Raw genomic sequence first — 16,427 nt, forward strand, 5'->3', positions numbered from 1 at the left:
ACCGTGCTGCAAAACCCTCCGCCCGGGCTTGCGGCCCTCCGCAGCGTCGGGCCCCGAGGAGCCGCGGCACCCGGCAGAGCACGCACGAGACTTGTCCGAGGCACCGGCGGCACCGGCCCACGCTCCCGGGCCGCCCCCGCGGAGACGTCTCCCGAGCCTGAGGAACCTCGCCGTGAAGCGGGAGAGCACACGTTTCAGCAGTTATTTTTACTTTACTATTAGAAACGACTGCTCGGGAGCGAGGGACGTTGCCCGGCTGCGAGAGGACGCAGGAAGCATCTCGAGCTGTGGCTCTGCCAGGGGCTGGGGCAGCCAGGAGCTCGCGGGGCCGGCCGGCACCAGGGCTGCGGGGATGGGCCGGGCCCACCACTGCGCCACGTACCCGTGGGGCAGCGGCAGCGGCCGAGGAAGCTGGAGGAGCCTCCGGGCTGCCTTCGCAGGTCCCGGCAGACAAGGCAGCCCGCAGCCACCCAAGCCCTCGGGGCCTGCGGCGAAGGCGCGCCAGCAAACCCCAGCGCGCACGCCGGCTGCACGCTCCACGCACGGTGCCAGCCCAGCGCCGGGTGCCCCGACAGCCGCGGCTCCTCCACCTCGCCCGCTTGCTCGCTCCAGCTTCCCGCCGCGCTCAGCTCTGGGCGCCGCGGCTCAGCCCGGCGGCCAGGCACGCCCGAGTCGCCCCAGGGAGGCGGGCACGCGGAGCAGCTGGTGCCCGGCTGCTCGCCCAGCGCGGCCACGGGCCCCCGGGAACCCGCCGCCGCCGAGGAGCTCGCCGCACCGCGCCCCCCGGCCGGCCGGCCGGGGGGGGGGGGAAGGCAGGTCGGGCGCCCGCGCGGAGCAGCGGGAAAGTTTGCGGCGGGGGCCCCCGGGGGCCGCAGCTCGGCACCGCCCACCCGCACGGAGCCCCGGCCCCGCGCGCTCTTACCGTGGGCAGCGTCCGCGCTCCCGCTCCGCCGCGGCGGCTCCCGGCTGCGGGCAGGGATGTCCGCCCGCCCCGCCCCCGGCCGAGCCCGCCTCACCTGCGCGGGGTCGGAGCGGAGCAGCCGCCGCGCCCGGAGCCCGGTGCGGTGCACTGCGGGGCGGGGCGGCGCCTGGCCCGAGAGCGGCGTGGGGAAGCGGTGGCGGCTGCATGTGCGGGAGAGGCGCCGCCCCGCCCCGCCCCCGGCGCGGGCTGTCCCGCAGCCGCCGCCCCGGGGCCCCGCTTGCGGCCGAGGACAGGCCGGCTCGCGGCACCGCAGGAGCGGCCGGGCGGGCGGGGGTCTCCGCAGCCCACCTGGGCGCGGCCGCCGCCTCCGGGCTGCCCGCACGCCGCTCCCGGGCGCGCAGCGGGGCAGGCTCCCGCCCGACGGCCCCGCAGCGCCCCCTGCCGCCGCCGCCGGGCCGGGCCGGGCCGGGCGGGCTCCCGGCAGGACGGGCCGCTGCGGCGGCTGCTCCGGGCCAGGCGCCGCGCCGCCGCGGGTCGGAGGCGGGAGGGAGCGGAGCGGAGCGGGGCGGGCCGGGCTCCCGCCGCCGCGGCTCGGAGCAAGGGCGATCTGGGCCCCCCCGGCCCGCCGCCACTCGCCTGCTCTGCCCCGTCACCCGCTTTTTCCGGATCTCTTTTTCACGCCCCCTTTCTCTGCCAGGCTTTGCGTCCCCCTGTCTCCACGCGCCTTTGTCTGTAGGACTTGAAAGTTAAAAGCTTCCCCAACTTGATCTGGAGCCGCTTTCATCTCCGCAGCGGGCTTGTAAAACCGGCAGACTGAAGGGCCGTGCCACGAACAACTAAAGAAATACCAGAGCGAGACGGGGCCTCTCGCCATCGGATGCAGATTTCCTGCCTTCTCAGCAGCCTCCCTGGTCGCCAGCACGAGGTGAGCTCCCTCCGCTGCTGCAAACATGGGATCAGGCCTCTCCTCTGCCTGCCCCAGGGTCCCTGCTCGTCCCTTGGCAGAGGGAGAGTCCGCTGGTGTGGAGCTGCCCCTGGCCCCGACCCTTCAGCTCTTGCTGACCGCAGCAGCTGGTCTGGAGCCGACAACTCGTGCTCCGCTCCCTATGCAGCCGCCCGGGGAGCCGAAGCGCCCGTGAGCCCTGCCATGACGGCAGTGCTGCCGGCTGGCCTGGGCTGGGCTCGTCTGCCCACTGCGTCACCAGGTGCCAGGCAGCAGGTTGCCCAGCGGTGGGTCCCCTCCGGCCTGCTCCGGAGGCCCCAGCAGATACCCTCGAGTCCTGACAGCTGCAGTCCTTTGCTACCCCCTCGGCCTGCTACAGTTTTGCTGTGCCCGCTACTCCACTGGGCCGGCGCTGCTGGGGTCCCCCAGGAATGTGCGCCCAGGTGACCTGTCCGGGGGCGGCCACTCGCAGCCGGTGCTGGGCTGGGCCGGCGCTTTGTGCAGCCGGCTCCTGGTGGGGCTGTCTGTGGCGCGGCCGGGCCGTCCGGCTGCTCTGGAGCCGCTCCAGGGCTCAGCGTCTCCGTGGGCATTGCTCCGGAGGAGGCCGGCGCATCCTGGCGACCGAGGCGAGATCAGTCTCTGGCTCCTGTGGCTGTCCCCCCACCGGCGAGACGGGCCCAGTGCGGGAGTGGACGAGCTCCGTGACTCACCTCTGTCGGCAGAGCCAGTGCCTATTAATCTAGCTCTCCATCTGCTGTCCGCGCCTGGCTGGCAGGCTATCCATCTCCCTGCCCGACGCGCCATCCTGGGCACGGCCCTCCCGCCCTGCCACTTGCTCTGTGCATGCTGGCCTTCAGCTCAGTCTTCTCTGGCAGCTGCTGGCTTGGCACACGTGGGGCACCGAGCGCCGTAGAGCCTGGGCCCTTCCAGGCCCCTCCGGTCCCGGAGCACGGTGCTCAGGCAGGGGGAGGCCCGGTCGGGCTGTGCCGGGCACAGGCTGGCTCCGTGCACCATGCAGCAGGAAAGGTCCTGTGCGCGGTGCCAGCTAAAGCCTGCTTGCTACAAACCAGGGAGCCCCTTACCTTTCCCTGCAGCCAGGGCTCTGGGGTGGGGGTGCAGGCAGAGCTGGGGGTCCTGCAGTCTGCGGAGGCGCCCCAAGGGCTGCGTTCAGGCTGTGCGGTGCAGAATCCTCATCCTGTAGCAACTGCTGCAGGGCTAATTGGTGGTGCTCAGTCCTCCTCCAGATTGCTCCTCTGAAGCCAGGGTCCCAACAGGAATGAATGTGGGGCACTGACAGCCTCTGGAAGCCACAGCAGCCCCTGCCAGCCTCCTTCCCCTTCACAGGGCCCAGCCCAGCTCCCATGGGGCAGCTACAGCTTCAGGGGGTGGGGAGCAGGACACATTGCTGGGATCGCGGTCCTGCTCTGCTCTGAGCTGCCCAAGGCTGCAGCTCCTTCTGTGGGACCCAGGGAGGGTGCAGCAGCCCCTGGCAGCAGGAACCCCACGAGGCGAGGGCAGACCAGAGCTGGCCGCCCAGCAAGCCCCAGGCTGAGCCTTTTCTTTTGAGAGGCCTGACCGTGACCTGGGGGACATCCCAGGCTGAGCCTGCCCCACTGGCAGCAGCCCCTTCCCTCGGCTCCCTGAGCCCCTGGCCCACCCCCTGCACCGCTCCCTCCCGGGGGGCCAGGAGCTCTCCCCAATCTTTATTCTCCCTGAGTACCGTGTCACTTGCAGACTTCATAGTGTCAGCCCTGTGATGAGATTCCAATGCCTTTATGAATAATTTGTTGCTCAATTATAAAGCAAATATTTAATTGAACTTTATGTAAAATTGCGGCTGCCTCCGAGAGCCGAACCCGCCAGTCTGGGATGGGGAATGCGTGACTGCATCAGGCGGGGAATACTCCTGCCAGCGGCTGGCCTCCTTCCCCCAGCGCTTGCTGCTCATGGCGCACTGGCCTCGGGGAAGCAGGATGTGACCTTCCTTGTCTGGCCTCTGCAGCTCTGCCTCGGGCTCATCACTGCGCCCATGCCTGCAGGCCCTCCCCCCGTGCAAGGGGGTGCAGTCCCTTCGGTCAAGTGCTGCAAGGCGGTGCCTCAGCCCTGGCCTCCAGCAGGGCCCTGCAGGTCCCGTCCCTGCAGCAGGGACTTTGTGGCTGTCCCCTGGCCTCAGAGGCAAAGTGGCAGGGCCGCGGGGACTGGATTTTCTTCTCCTCCCAGGGCAGGGCTGGCATGGGACAGTGGAAATCATCCCTGTCACAGCCTGTGCAGCACCTGCCTGCTGGTGAAATGAGGGGCACTGCTCACCAGAGACGTCAACCCAGCGCCCGCCACCAGCTCATCACGCGGTGCGAGGAGGTGCCGGGCCAGGTAGCTCAGGCACATGTGAGGGGCTTGTCCCACCACGCTGCGGTGCCGACGGGCTCATGGCACCCATGGGGCCGGGGTGGAAGGGCCTGGCAGCAGCACGGATTGGCCACGGCATCGTCTCTGCAGGAGAAAGTGTCTGTATCAGCAAAAGCGGGAGGCCTGGACGAAATCCTCATTTACTATGGTCTGTAAAAGAGGCTGAAGCGTCTATTTCCAGCAGCGGAGAATTTGAAATGGAAAGAGGAAAATGAAGGAGTAGAAGACTTCAGAGGCTCCTTTTCAAGCTGCATCTAGTGCAGGTAATTGGTAGCTGACCTGGGGGCTGCTCAGATTGACCTGATCCAGCTGGCTCTGCGCGGGAGGGGAAGGAGGGCCGCTGTGATGGCTCTGGCACTTGGCAGTGGCGGGAGGAAGAGGGGGGAAGTGGGGTGGGGGGCTGCAGGGCAAGGGGGTGCAGCCAGCGTGGGGAGCTGCAACCCTCTGCCAGGGTGGCATCGAGCACAGGGCAGGACGGAGTGGGGCAGGGGGCCAGCACCCCACAAGCTGCTACTCACATGGGCCCCTGGGGAACAGCTGTGCACAGCTCTGCCGGAGCACGCCAGCCCTGCCAGTACCGGGAGCACACGGTTGACCCTGGTTACACCTACTTTCGTGTTTCCAGACACCCACCAGGGCTCCCGATGAGCTGATGAGCAGCCCCTGTGGGCAGATCCTGGCCCCGGGGCAAGGGTGCCAAGATGCAGAACCCCATGGGACCAGCGTGCAGGTGATGCCAGGGCACAGGGCAGTACCTGCCCACGGGCCCTCCCGGGACCTCTCCACTCAGCTCATCCCAGCTGGAGGGGCCGCGGTCCCCGGCCCCCACCCCCTGCGCGCCACACTCGCCGCTCGCGCTGTGCCGGTGCCTGCTTGCTCCAGGCCTGGCGCCTTTCTGCTCCCAGGCGCTGGCGGCACTTTCCAGAGGCGCCTTGCCCATCTCCGGTGCTCCAGGTGCCTCATCCCATGTGGGTGGTACTGCCAACTCTGACGTCCTCAGCTTCGGGCTTTCATCTCTGGCGGAGTGGTGGCTGCACACACCACCACCCAGCCCGACTCATGCCCCGCAGCTGCACTCGGTGGTGTTAGGGACCCCATGTCGGTGCCCGCAGCCCCCAAGCACAGAGCTGCAGAGAGCTCTGCCCAGGCTGAGGCAGGACTTGGCTCTCGGCATGTCCCCAGAGGCCTTGCTGCAGGGCGGAGAGCCTGCCCCACGGGCTGCTCCCACCCCTTTCCTGACAGCTTCCTGCCTCCAGGCTTGCCAGCAACGCGGCCCTGCTGCCCCTGCCCCAGGAGGGCACCAAGCTGTCCCTCACCTGCCCACGACTGGAGCGGGAGTTCTGCGGAGCCGCGAGGCCCTCCCTCCTCTCCCCTGCGGCAGGACGGTGCTGACAACAGGCCTGAGTTTATGAACCTGCAAGTGATTCATGCAGCATTACGGTCTGCTCTGCATGTTGGCAGAATAGCCTGATCACAGCAAACCCGAGCTGCGCCCCTCTGCTCCGGAGCTCAGAGGAGCTGGCTGTCCATGGCCCAGGCCCACAGCTTGCTTGGGGTCAGCAGGCGTGGGAACCCGCTGAACCTCAGGGATCATCCCTGCGCACCGGGTGGTGCTGGCTGGACACAAGTCTCCCATCACAGCCCAAGCACCTCGTCTCCCTGCCAGGCCTGCGGGCGTGGAGTCCTCACTTGCCTGGTGGGGTCTCGCCCCCCCGGTTTGTCATCTCTCACCTGGTGTTGCTGGCCGGGGGGCTCGTACTCTGCTGCCTCAGGGCCAAGCCACCTGCTCCTCACACCTGCGGGCCCTGGTCCAGTCCCAGGGCATCCCTGGGCCCAGCAGCTGGGCAGTCATGGAGGCATCTGTCTGTATAGCTACAGGGACGGTGATGTCGTTCCAGTCCAGTTCTTTGGTTTTAATCCAGGTTCTTTCTGAACCAAGTGCATAGGGAGACGGGGGCAGGGGGGGTCTTTCCACGCCCCACTGGGGCACTGCAAAGTCACAAGGCTTCTCACACCCTGGGCCTGGTCCTCACCTGGGGCAGCCCACCAGGGTCCTGTTCTCTGGGCTGATGTCCTGCGGCACCATCAGGACCAGCAGGACTCACAGCAAAGTGCTAGGGTCAGGCTGCAGGCTGGACCCCGGGCTTTGTAGAGCTAACCCCGAGGGCTGCGGCTTCCGGCTGTGCCCTGCAGCGAAGGGCACAGAACGACTGGTCCAACACTTGGGGCAGTTCCTTGCCACATAATCAGGTCAGACCAGGCCACAGCCCTGCCCAGGAGGGCACGTTCCTGCAGGAGCCCAGGCAGCTGGGCCTCCCTGAAGGTGCTTGGTCCCTGGCAATGCAGCGTTCCTGTAGCCTTGGGCAGGAACAGGGTGAGCCCTGCGCAGCACCATGGACCTGCTTGCATGCGTGTGCATGCCTGCTCACACAAGCCTGCTGAAGCAAGCATCCGGACATCATGCCCAGTGCACACGCTTCCAGCGTCTGGGGCTGTAGACGGTCCTGGGCAGCAGCCATCAGACGCTCCACGCCAGCGTCTTGCCGAGCACAGCAGATAAGCCTTGCGCAGGGCAGCAGTATCCCTGAAGGCTCTTCCTGGGCTGCCGTCGTTGTGGTTCTGCCTCTGTCCATCAGCAGATGCGCTGGCTACGGCTCCCAGCCCTATCGCTGCCCCAAACCGTGCAAGGGGCCTGCTGCAGCTTGCAGGGCTGGCTCCTGCTGGGCCTTTTCAAAGTTGCCCTCTCAGCCCAAGGCCTCCGCCGCCCAGGGCAGTTTTTCTGTTCTGATGCAGTGCCAGCAAATGTCAACAGGGAACGGAGCGTGTCTGGAGGCAGCGCTGGCGCAACAGCTGAGCTCCAGCCTCACGCTCCCCGTGGCAGTGGAGGTGGCACCAACAGAGACAGTCATCCCCACCATGCCCTACACCCTTCTCTCCTCAGCACAACCCATTCGTTTCAAGCCCATCCTTCGATCCCTGCCTGCTGCATCAGTGCCAATGCCAGCGCATGTCTTCCCGATAATCTTTGGGGCCTTTCCGTGGTGCAGTGGTCAGACTCTGAACCCGTGGAGCTGCGCGATGTGCTTCCTGCTGTGCTCGTTGCTGTTCATGTGGTCATCAGGGCCTGAGGCCACGGTTTGTTTCCCAAGAACGCTTCCTCTGCAAGTTGGCCCTGGCATGCTCCCTGGCACTTTCCACCTGCCTGCACAGGGCCCTGGGGATGGGGCAGACATGACCCTTCACCTTCTTTGGCTCCAAGACCTGCGAGATTTCCTCACAAAGCCACTGGGTCCAGTGGCTGCCCTGCCTCCAGGGCCCCATCCCACCAGTTCCCCTGCCATTGCCTTGCTGTGGCTGCTAGAGTTGGCTGGTGTCTCTGCCTTGTTAGTCCAGGGCCTGTGGGCGCCTGCCCAGGAGGCTCCAGGCACGTTCTCCCGCCGGGAGGGTCCTAGGCCTGGTCTCGGCCATTCCCTCCTCCTGGCCACCAGCCACCTACCACATCCGACACCCTGGGCGGTGATGTGCGCAGCCGTCACCTCCGCCTCCCAACCTCCTCATCCCCACTCTCACTGCGGAGGGGAGTGCTGCAGGACCCACTGCACGAGCTGTGCAGCCCCTCTTTTGGGGAGCTCTCTCTGCTTCTCTCCTGCCTGGTGCAATGGCGTCAGGGCCCGAGGCTCTGCTCTCACCTACCCCCGGCCCAAACCTGTCCTGCAGTTAGTCCCCTCGCCCCCACCTCTGCCCGCCTGATGCTGGAGATGCTTGGATCTCAGCGTCTCTCCTACTTCCTTGCAAGGCTGGCTGTTGTAACAGGCGCTTTGGTGGCCTGCCAGCACCTACCTCTCCAAATTACAACTTGTTCAAAATCATGCGGCTCATTTGAGCTTTCATTATTCCCGTTTTTCTCTTGTGGCTCCATCACTTAAGGGCCTTCATTGGCTTCCTCTTGCTTTATGCCTCCAATTTCTGGTCTGGACCATGGCATTTCAGGCCCTTCTCTCAGCCTGCAGCCACCCGCATGGCCGCCCCCGCTCTGCTCCGTCACTGCTCTGTCATTACGACCGACCGGCAGCCTCTCCAATTGCTGGCTCTCCACGCTGAGCTGGTGCTCTGCTGCTCCGCAGGACAAATGAGCTCTGCCTCGCCTTGTGTTTGCTGTGGCCCCAGCCCCAGCCTGGGCTGGCTCTAGGCTCAGGTCCCATGCACGTGGGTGCATGGCAGGCTGGGAAGCACTTCTGGAGAGAAACAGCTCAAAGCACAATCCCAGCTAGGAATGGCCCTGGTCAGCATGGCACGCCAGGGCCAGCAGAGTAGCAGATGTGCATCCAAACCCTCCCTCGAGGTCCTTGCAGGAGGCCATTGGCCCCAAGCCGCAGAGACCTCATGCCCCGTGCCGTGGGCTCAGTAGCTGCCGCGCTGGGAGGACACTGGTGCCTGCTGGGTGCCTGCACCCCGTGTGCGGCTGCCTGCCAACCTGGCGGCCTGGCTCCAGGGGACTAGGCCAGGGCACCTCCACAGCTCGGCTGGAGACTCAGGTTTACTGTAAGCTGCCGTTGGATCGGCAGCAGCCGCGACGCCAGCCCCAGGCGGGGATGGAGCAGGTTAGACATTCTGCTTCCTTCCCTGGAACTTCAAACGCACCATCAGGCCTGAATTATTCACTCGTAATCCCTGGAGCTGGCAGCGGCTCAGAGAGGATCCAGCGCAGGTGCTGGGAAGGAAGAGAGAGAAGAGAACCTATTAAATTTAAAAACCTCCGAGAATTGTGAAAGGCAGGAAGGCAGGCGGGGCTGGAGGCAGGGCTAGTGTGGGGGCACGCGGGGCAGATGTGCAGGGCTGGGGTGGGTCACACACCCTGCTCAGCACCATGGACGCGCTCCGCTCTCCCCTTTGGATGCTGCTGTCCCCGTGCCCTTCCCAGGGCAGGCAGACATGGGGGGACCAGGAAGCAGAGCCAGAGGGCCAGGATAAGGGGCCAACTCCCCTGTCATCAGATCAGCTCCTCTCTCCCCTCCCCGCTCCCCAGCCAGAGCCGCCTGGCCTGGGGTGCCCCACCTGAGGGCAGGGGCAACACTAGAGACACCACCGCACCCCCACGCCGGAGCCCCCGGCCTCCTGCTCACCCAGCCCGAGGGAAGCAGAAGGTCGGTGGACACGGCTGGGGCTCTGCAGATGAAGAGCATTTACGATTTCTTGCTTCACTTGCCTGGCAGCCTCCTCGGTGTGTGCCGCAGCCATTGGCCTCCTCCCGGGGCCAGCGCCCACACTCCATGACGAGCCCCCAGTGTGAGTGGCTCTATCGAGACACCAAGCTCTCTGTCCACAGCTGTCGGAGAGAGGCCATGGGCCCCCTTGGCAGGAGCTCGACACCCCTCACCTTCCCTGACACGTGCAGCCCCAGCCCTGGGGGTCCCAGCTCCCTCTGCAGAGCTGACTGCAGCCACACGCCTGGCCTGGCCCTGCCTGCCAGCCTCGCGCGCCCACGTCCAAGAGCCTGGCTTGCAGCCCAGGCAAGGCTGTGTGTCCAGGCAGCATCCAGCGCCACAGGTCCTGGACTCGTCAGCCCTTAACTACCCTTCTCGCCTTTCAGGGGAGCAGGTTGGGGGCAGGAGAGGGGCCGGTGGAGAGGGAAGCCCTGCACGGCATGCAGTGGCTGGCCTGGGGAGGGTGAGGCAGCACGGCCAGTCCCGGGATCCCAAGGGGGGATGTTCCCAACTCCGAGCCCCACGGGAGCTGTTTTCCTTCACTCTTACCGGCTAGTGAGCACGACGAGCGTGGCAGCATGCCAGGGCGGCCGGCGGAGAAGTCAGCCCTGCCTGGCCTGACCCGCAGCGCGCTGACAAGGCCTGGCCGTGAGCTGCTGCCAGCAGCCTCTCCTCCCCTCCAGTGCTGACGCGGAGCAGCCTTGTTAGAGGGGCTCGTTGGACGGCAGAGAAAGGGCGGCTCTGCCCCCTCCACGCTGCGGGTCGAGCGGTGCGTGCCCCTCCTGCTGCAGCCCACCCCGTGCCCCCGCCAGCTCGGGCCCCAACACAAAGCAGCGAGGCGGGGGGCAGTAGGGGGGCTCAGGGGACACCAGCACCTTGGCAGCCAGCATGCAGCAGCCTGAGGTGGCAGGGACCAGGTGTCCAAACCCTGGGCACAGCGGGAAGGAGGGGGCCAGGGGCTGCCCCCATACACACCTTTCCCCAGAGGCCCTGGACGGGGAGCCCCAGCGCGGCGCCAGCCCGGCAGCCAGCAGGGACAGCTGCTCGGCCCGATCAGCGCTGCCTCCTGGCTCCCTTTCCTGGCAGCCCTGTGTGGCACAGGTGCAGTCCCCGGGGCACTGGGAATGTGCTGCCAAGCTCCCCGCTGCCAGGCCGGCGTGCTAGCCCTGCCTCCCCTCCAAGCACCCCAGCCAAGACTGTCCCGGGCCCTGAAGCAGCCGGGGGTGGGGGCGGGGAGGGCAGCGCTGGCACTGGGACAACGGCTGCCCTAGAAGCAGGGGACTAAGCCAGGACCTTGCTTTGGAGGCGGGCAGGCAGCGCCCTGCATCCAGGCTCTGAGCAGAGCGGCCACCAGGCCCAGGCGAGGATGCACGCCGGCCCCCGCTGCCAATCGGCCACGGCTCGCGATGCAGCATGCGCCCACGAGTTTGATGCGTGGGATGGCCAGAGAGCGTCCAGGGACCGACAGGGGAAGCGCAGCCCAGCCGGGCCCAGCACGGCCTGCCCGCGCACGCGCCCCGCTCGCACTCGGAGCCCGGGCTCGCTGGGCACTGCCCCGGCCGGTGGGAAAGGGGAGGGGGCCGGAGAGGGTCTCTGCCCCGCCAGGCCGGGACACGGGATGGGGCAGCGCGGCCAGGGCCAGCAGGGCCAAGCAGCACCCTAGGAGCCAGCCTTGGGCTCCCCGCAAACGCCAGGCGAGGCGCCCACCCCCGGCCAGACGCAGCACAAGCACGTCTGAGAGCGTGCGGCCATCAGGCACCCGCGGCTCGCGGTGGCTGTGATCGTAACACCGGTTTGCGCCGCTCTTCTGTCTCGGCGAGAGCCAGACGAGCCCGTCGCGCCCCTTCCTTCACGACGCCTCCCGGCTGCCGCAGCGAGCGGCCTCGAGGGCGTCCCACCCGGGGCCGGGCCCAAAGGCAGGGACGGCGCCAGCCGGGGGCACGTGTCCCAGTCCCCAGGCCCAGGAGCCACCTGCCCCCGCGCCAGGCTGCAGCACGCGCCCGAGACGGCTCTCGAGGAACAAGCGCTCCCCGCGCGGGCCTGCTGCCTTGCTGGGCTGCCGCGCCGCGCCGCGCTCCGGCCCTTTGATCAGCCATTTATCTCTCCGTGCCACCGGTTTCCTGCAGCCTGGCGCTTCCTCCCCGTGCTCAGCCCTGCTCCCCCGGGGCCCGGGAGACAGGTGTGAGGAATTAGCTGCAGGGACTAATGTGCTGACAGGAACCGGCACCAAAAGCAGGGGACAGAGTGTAATGTTTATTACGTTTGAAGCAAAACAAACACGCGGCCTATTTATGTATCTGTGGAGGATTAATTGGGGAGCTCCACAAAGCAGCGGATTATAAATTAGAATCGTTCTCACCAGCTCCAGCCCATTCATCTTCTTTCAGAGCAGGCCTGTCGCCGCCTGCCTCGCTCCGCGGCACGTGGCCCTCCCGCAGCCGGGGCACTGCTGCCAGCCCGCGGCCTGGCGCCGGCCCCCCGCACGGTGCGGGCACCGGGGGGCTGCGCCCTCTGCCACACACCGCCCGGACCCTCTGCCTGGCCCTGTCCTCCCACGACCCCGTCCTCTCCCTCCGTTTGCCCCGGCCACGGGCCCAGCCTGCGGGCAGCACCGTCCTGCCCGGCGCCTGCCTTGGGCGGGGGTGGGCTACGCACAGGCACCGGCCCCGGCCCCGGCCCCGGCCCCGGCAAGGAGCCGCAAAGCCACCCGCACCGGGGAGAGGGCAGGGGGGCTGCCCGGGGCAGCCCCGGGTCTGTGGCTCAGGGGAGGGCTGGGAGCCAGGAGCTGCCCCCAGGCCCCGCACACTTACCCGGGCACTTTCCTTCAGGTGACTGGCCCGTAACCCCTTCCTGCCCGTTACCCTGCCCCTGCCAGGCCCAGCCCCGGGGCGGGCAGGGGACAGGGCAGACACCAGCACCCCAGGCCCGAGGGAGGGGGTGGCTGGGACATACCTGCGGCACCATCAGACCAGCAGCCGTTTGGGAGCCACGTGCCGACTAATTGCAGCTCTGCCCGTGTCTGGGTGCAGCCCCCTCTCCCCGCTGTCTGCCTGGTAATTTACATCATTAAGCGAGAGTTCGTTGGAACAGCGTTACTAATTAGTACAGAAATACTATCAGCGTCGTTAGCGCATTCCAAACATTTGTATTAATGCTTGTTGGCATCGGGCGGGAGCCTACGGCGGGGGAAGCAGCCTGGGCTGGGGGCTGGCGAGAGCAGGGCCTGGCAGGGAGAGCCGGGCCGCGGCAGAGGCAGGGCACGCGCAGCGTCAGGCGCACCCGGGCCGACTGGCAGGAGCATGGACAACCAGGGGGCTGGCAGCGGGGATGGAGACCTGGGGAAGGGGCTGAGAGCAGGGAGCTGGGAAGAAGTGGGGGCCGCAGAGCGCAGGGGGGAAAACCCAGAGGACGGAGCCAGGGGCCGGGAGCCCAGGAAACGCCAGGTAAAGCGGCTGAATGTACTGTGAGGCGTGACTGCTCGGTGCCTGCTCTGCTCAGCGTCCCCTGAGCAGGGCTGAAGCCCGCGTGATCACGACTGGATGCACAGGGCCGGGGTAACTGTGTGAGCGACTCCAGTAGATGGGTTTAGCATCGATCATGTGCTGCCTGCCGAGGCTCCCGCATCTGTCTGCTCTGCCTCCCGGGAGGCAGCGTGCAGGGAGCTGGGCAAACCCAGGCGCCGCCCTACCTCAGGCGCCTGCCAACCCGCTGGTGCAGGGTGCCAGGGCACAGGGCTGGGGCCCAGGCAGCAGCACGTGGCAGCTCCTGACGTACCTTTGCCCCCGCTTGCTCCAGGGCAGCTCCGCAGGCTCGGGGCAGGCTGAGCCCGGGGCACACGCCTGAGCACGGCCCCGCAGCGCAGCGCTGGGCACAAGGCTGCTGGCACTGGGAACCCCCTTCCCTGGCCTCCAAGATCCACTCCTGAGCCCCAGCACCCACTGCCACAGCAGCCGTCTGCAGCGCCTTGGCGGTGCCCACACCTGGCACACAGAGACGGCCCCCAGCCTGGGGGATGAACAGAGCAAGGTGGGGGGCACTCCCTGCCCAGGCTCCAGCTGCCTCCCCAGCCCCCTCCGTGAGCGAGGACAAGGCAGGTGCTGTGGGCAGGGCTGCCTGGGAGGCCTCACCCATCACAGCCAGGCGGGACCTGCGGGACACGGAGCCCCACACAAATTCGCGGCCTGCCACCGCCGTGCGCCCACAGTGCTGCCCTGAGTCCAGCCCAGCACTTCGTCTTGGAGGACCCCTGCCCAGCTGCCCGGGGCACGAGGGCCTAGTCCTGCGCCCTTTGCTCACCGCAGCTCAGAAAGCTCCACGGGAGCCCTGGAGCGCAGGGAGATGAACCCCCTTCCCCCGGGGCCTGGCTGGGTGCTGGCTGTAGAGGCAGGCCATGTCTGCGGCTCAGGCGTGGGGCTTTGCCATCCCTGTCCAAGCTCCTGGTGCTGGGATGCCGGAGGTGCTGCTCTCGAGCGCAGTGCAGAAGGGGTTAAGGGAAGGAGCAGCTGAGTAATTGGGAGTTAATACGGTCCTGTGTTTTTTATTACACTCGGCGCATTAAATTGATAGCCTGGTACCAAAGGCCAGAAGTGTCACCTCTCAACAAGATGAAATCTGTGTAGCTCGTGGACAGGGGAAAGCTGCAAGATTTATAAAGGCCTCCATAAAATTAACATTTGGATGGAACATGGGGGAATCGCAGCCGCTGCCTGTTAGCAAGTCCCCTCGCATTTCCACGCCTCCCATCCCAAGACAGGCGCCCTGCCCCTGCCCGTCCACGCCTCACGCTTCCTCCACCGGCCAAGGCCAGCTGCAGGCACCCCCAAGAGCAGGCGGCGCCCATCCTATGGCAAAACTGCACAAAGGTGCTGGGCACGGCCGTTGGCACACAGCAACCGCCACTAGCAAGCTGATGAAAAGGGCACAACCCGATTCCCGCGCATGGCTCTGTGCACCCCACGTCCCCTGACAAGGCAACACTGCCTCACTACGCTCCAAGGCCTGCAGCAGGCCATGCCCGGCCAGTGCCTGGCTCAGAGGCTCAGCCGTCAGCGCCCTCGCTCCATCCTGCCCTTTGGGCTACTGCTGCGACTGCCTGTGCAACCCTCCTCCATCCGCCAAGGGGTCACCTCCAGGTGAGCTCCCCATGGGTTGGGCATCCAGGCCCAGGCACTTACGGCACCACATGCCCTGCCTTCCCACCTGGCCCTGCAGCCTGAGAGAGGAGAGGAAAGCCCCTGCCTCGGTTCCCTGCTGCCCCTTCTCCCTGACCCCGTCCCTGCCATCGCTGCTGGCAGTGCGATGCCCCAGCGCCCATGGCGCTGACGGGTCTCATGCAGGCTCCATCCCCACTGGGCTGTGCAGGGGGCCAGTTAAGCAACTGGGGCACTCACCAACACATCAGCCCACATCCACACACGCGGCACGCTCCCCCACGTGCATGCCACGTCCGCACACACGGCTTCACTTGGGGGCTGGGCCACGCCCCGTGCTGGCACACCTGGCGGGCTGCATCCCGCCCGGCGCACATGGAGCCATTCCTGGCGCTGCTGCCATCTGAGTGCTTCGCAATTAAAGCGATGAAATGTTTATACAGGAATAAATCTGTGTTAATGAGGTGAATCCCGCTCCTGCCCTGACAGGCTCTAAATCAGCACAGGGGATGGGGGGCATGCGCGCGGCTCCCAGCAGCACTGGGGGGAGCAGGGCGCCAGGGACCAGGGGGCCAGGAGCTGCCTGTGCCAGGTCCCTCCGGGTGATGCCTCCCCCACGAGGGTCAGCAGGAACAGGCCCTGCCAGGCGCAGAGGGGTGTGGGAGGGTCGGCCCCGGCCCCCAGGCCTCTCCCCGACTCGTCTCAGCCCTGCCATGCACGGCAGGGAGGGGCCCCGCTCAGCCGCGGCGCTAAGCCAGCGTCTGCCTCCGCAGCAGCCGGAGCCGCAGAATCCAATTAGCCGGGATCCTGCTCCGGCTCCGCGCGGCGTCGGCCCTCGTAACGTCGCGGTGCTGCAGAGATAAACGGCGCATTAGGATTCTGGCAGGGTCCGGCGGGTGAGGCCGGCACAGCCTGCAGCAGCTGCCTAGCACAGGAGGGGCCAACGCCAGCCGGGCTGCCACCCCCACCCCCACTCCCAGCCCTCCCCCTGCACCCCAGGGCACCGGTCCCCGGGCCCCAGAATCTGGCTGCGGGGCCTCACGTTGCACCCCAGGCAGTGGTGCCCCAAACCAGGCTCCAGCAGGCCTGGGCGGCGATTCCACTTGTGAGCTCCCCAGGCAGCGATGGGGACCAGACTCAGCTGCACCCAGGGATGGTATCCGCAGCCCAGGCGCGCGCTGGGACTGAATGAGGCCAGCACGACCTGCCTGGGGCCAGCCCAGGACACCTGGGCTGTCACCCACACCGCTCCTGGCCCCAGGCTTGGGACGCCCTCTCCATCCTGACGATACTAAGACAGAGCAGGAGGGAGCAGCCGGACACCTGTGGGGCAGCAGAAGCAGGGAGGGACGTCAGGACCCCGGGCTGGGGTCACCTCCCTGGGCAAGCCAGGAAGGGCCAAACGAGCGGCCTGCAAGGCCCAGGAGCCAGCTGGCCCCAGCGGCTCATGGCTCAGCCCAGCGCAGCCCAGCCCCGCTCAGGCCCTGCGGCCCTGGCTCCTGGCCCCGCCGGGTCCAGGCCACAGCTCTCACAGACGCTGCTCTGCACCCGCTATAAATTACTGCAAATTGCAAAGCAGGTAACAACGTAACGGTATTAATTTATTGTGTTCTGTCTTTAACAAACATCGTTATCATGCTGTCTGCTAGGATTATGCAAATCCCAGGACAGGGGATCTCCGTCTCCACAAAGTCACCTTGATATATCCATTTTCACCTAGAACAGCCCTGATCCATTTAGCCATGCACAGTGGGCTGGGGCTGGGGCGTCCTGGGGCACCGCCGAGGCCCAACCCCCACCCT

At 66.9% G+C, this 16,427-nt stretch overlaps 2 protein-coding genes across 2 annotated transcripts in view; one reads left to right on the plus strand and one right to left on the minus strand.

Annotated features, from left to right (window-relative positions):
- CDH22 (cadherin 22) overlaps nt 1-1,079 on the minus strand; it is a 70,417-nt gene extending 69,338 nt beyond the window's left edge. The window contains exon 1 of the mRNA XM_090020661.1: nt 923-1,079. The gene's annotated coding sequence lies outside the window, so the exon portion shown is untranslated. The remainder of the gene's footprint in view (nt 1-922) is intronic.
- On the plus strand, nt 928-10,694 carry LOC149856943 (uncharacterized). The gene is made up of 2 exons (XM_090020663.1): nt 928-4,534; nt 4,897-10,694. The coding sequence occupies exon 1, from the start codon at nt 979-981 to the stop codon at nt 1,663-1,665; it is 687 nt and encodes a 228-aa protein (XP_089876789.1). The 5' UTR covers nt 928-978; the 3' UTR covers nt 1,666-4,534; nt 4,897-10,694.
- Nucleotides 10,695-16,427: the final 5,733 nt, after the last annotated feature.

The sequence above is a fragment of the Crocodylus siamensis genome, chromosome 10 (assembly GCF_052110815.1).
Source record: "Crocodylus siamensis isolate JL-2025a chromosome 10, ASM5211081v1, whole genome shotgun sequence".
Classification (NCBI taxonomy): Eukaryota; Metazoa; Chordata; order Crocodylia; family Crocodylidae; genus Crocodylus; species Crocodylus siamensis.

Coding starts and splice junctions, on each gene's coding strand:
- LOC149856943 (XM_090020663.1), top strand. CDS start 979: ATGTCCGCCCGCCCCGCCCCCGGCCGAGCCCGCCTCACCTGCGCGGGG.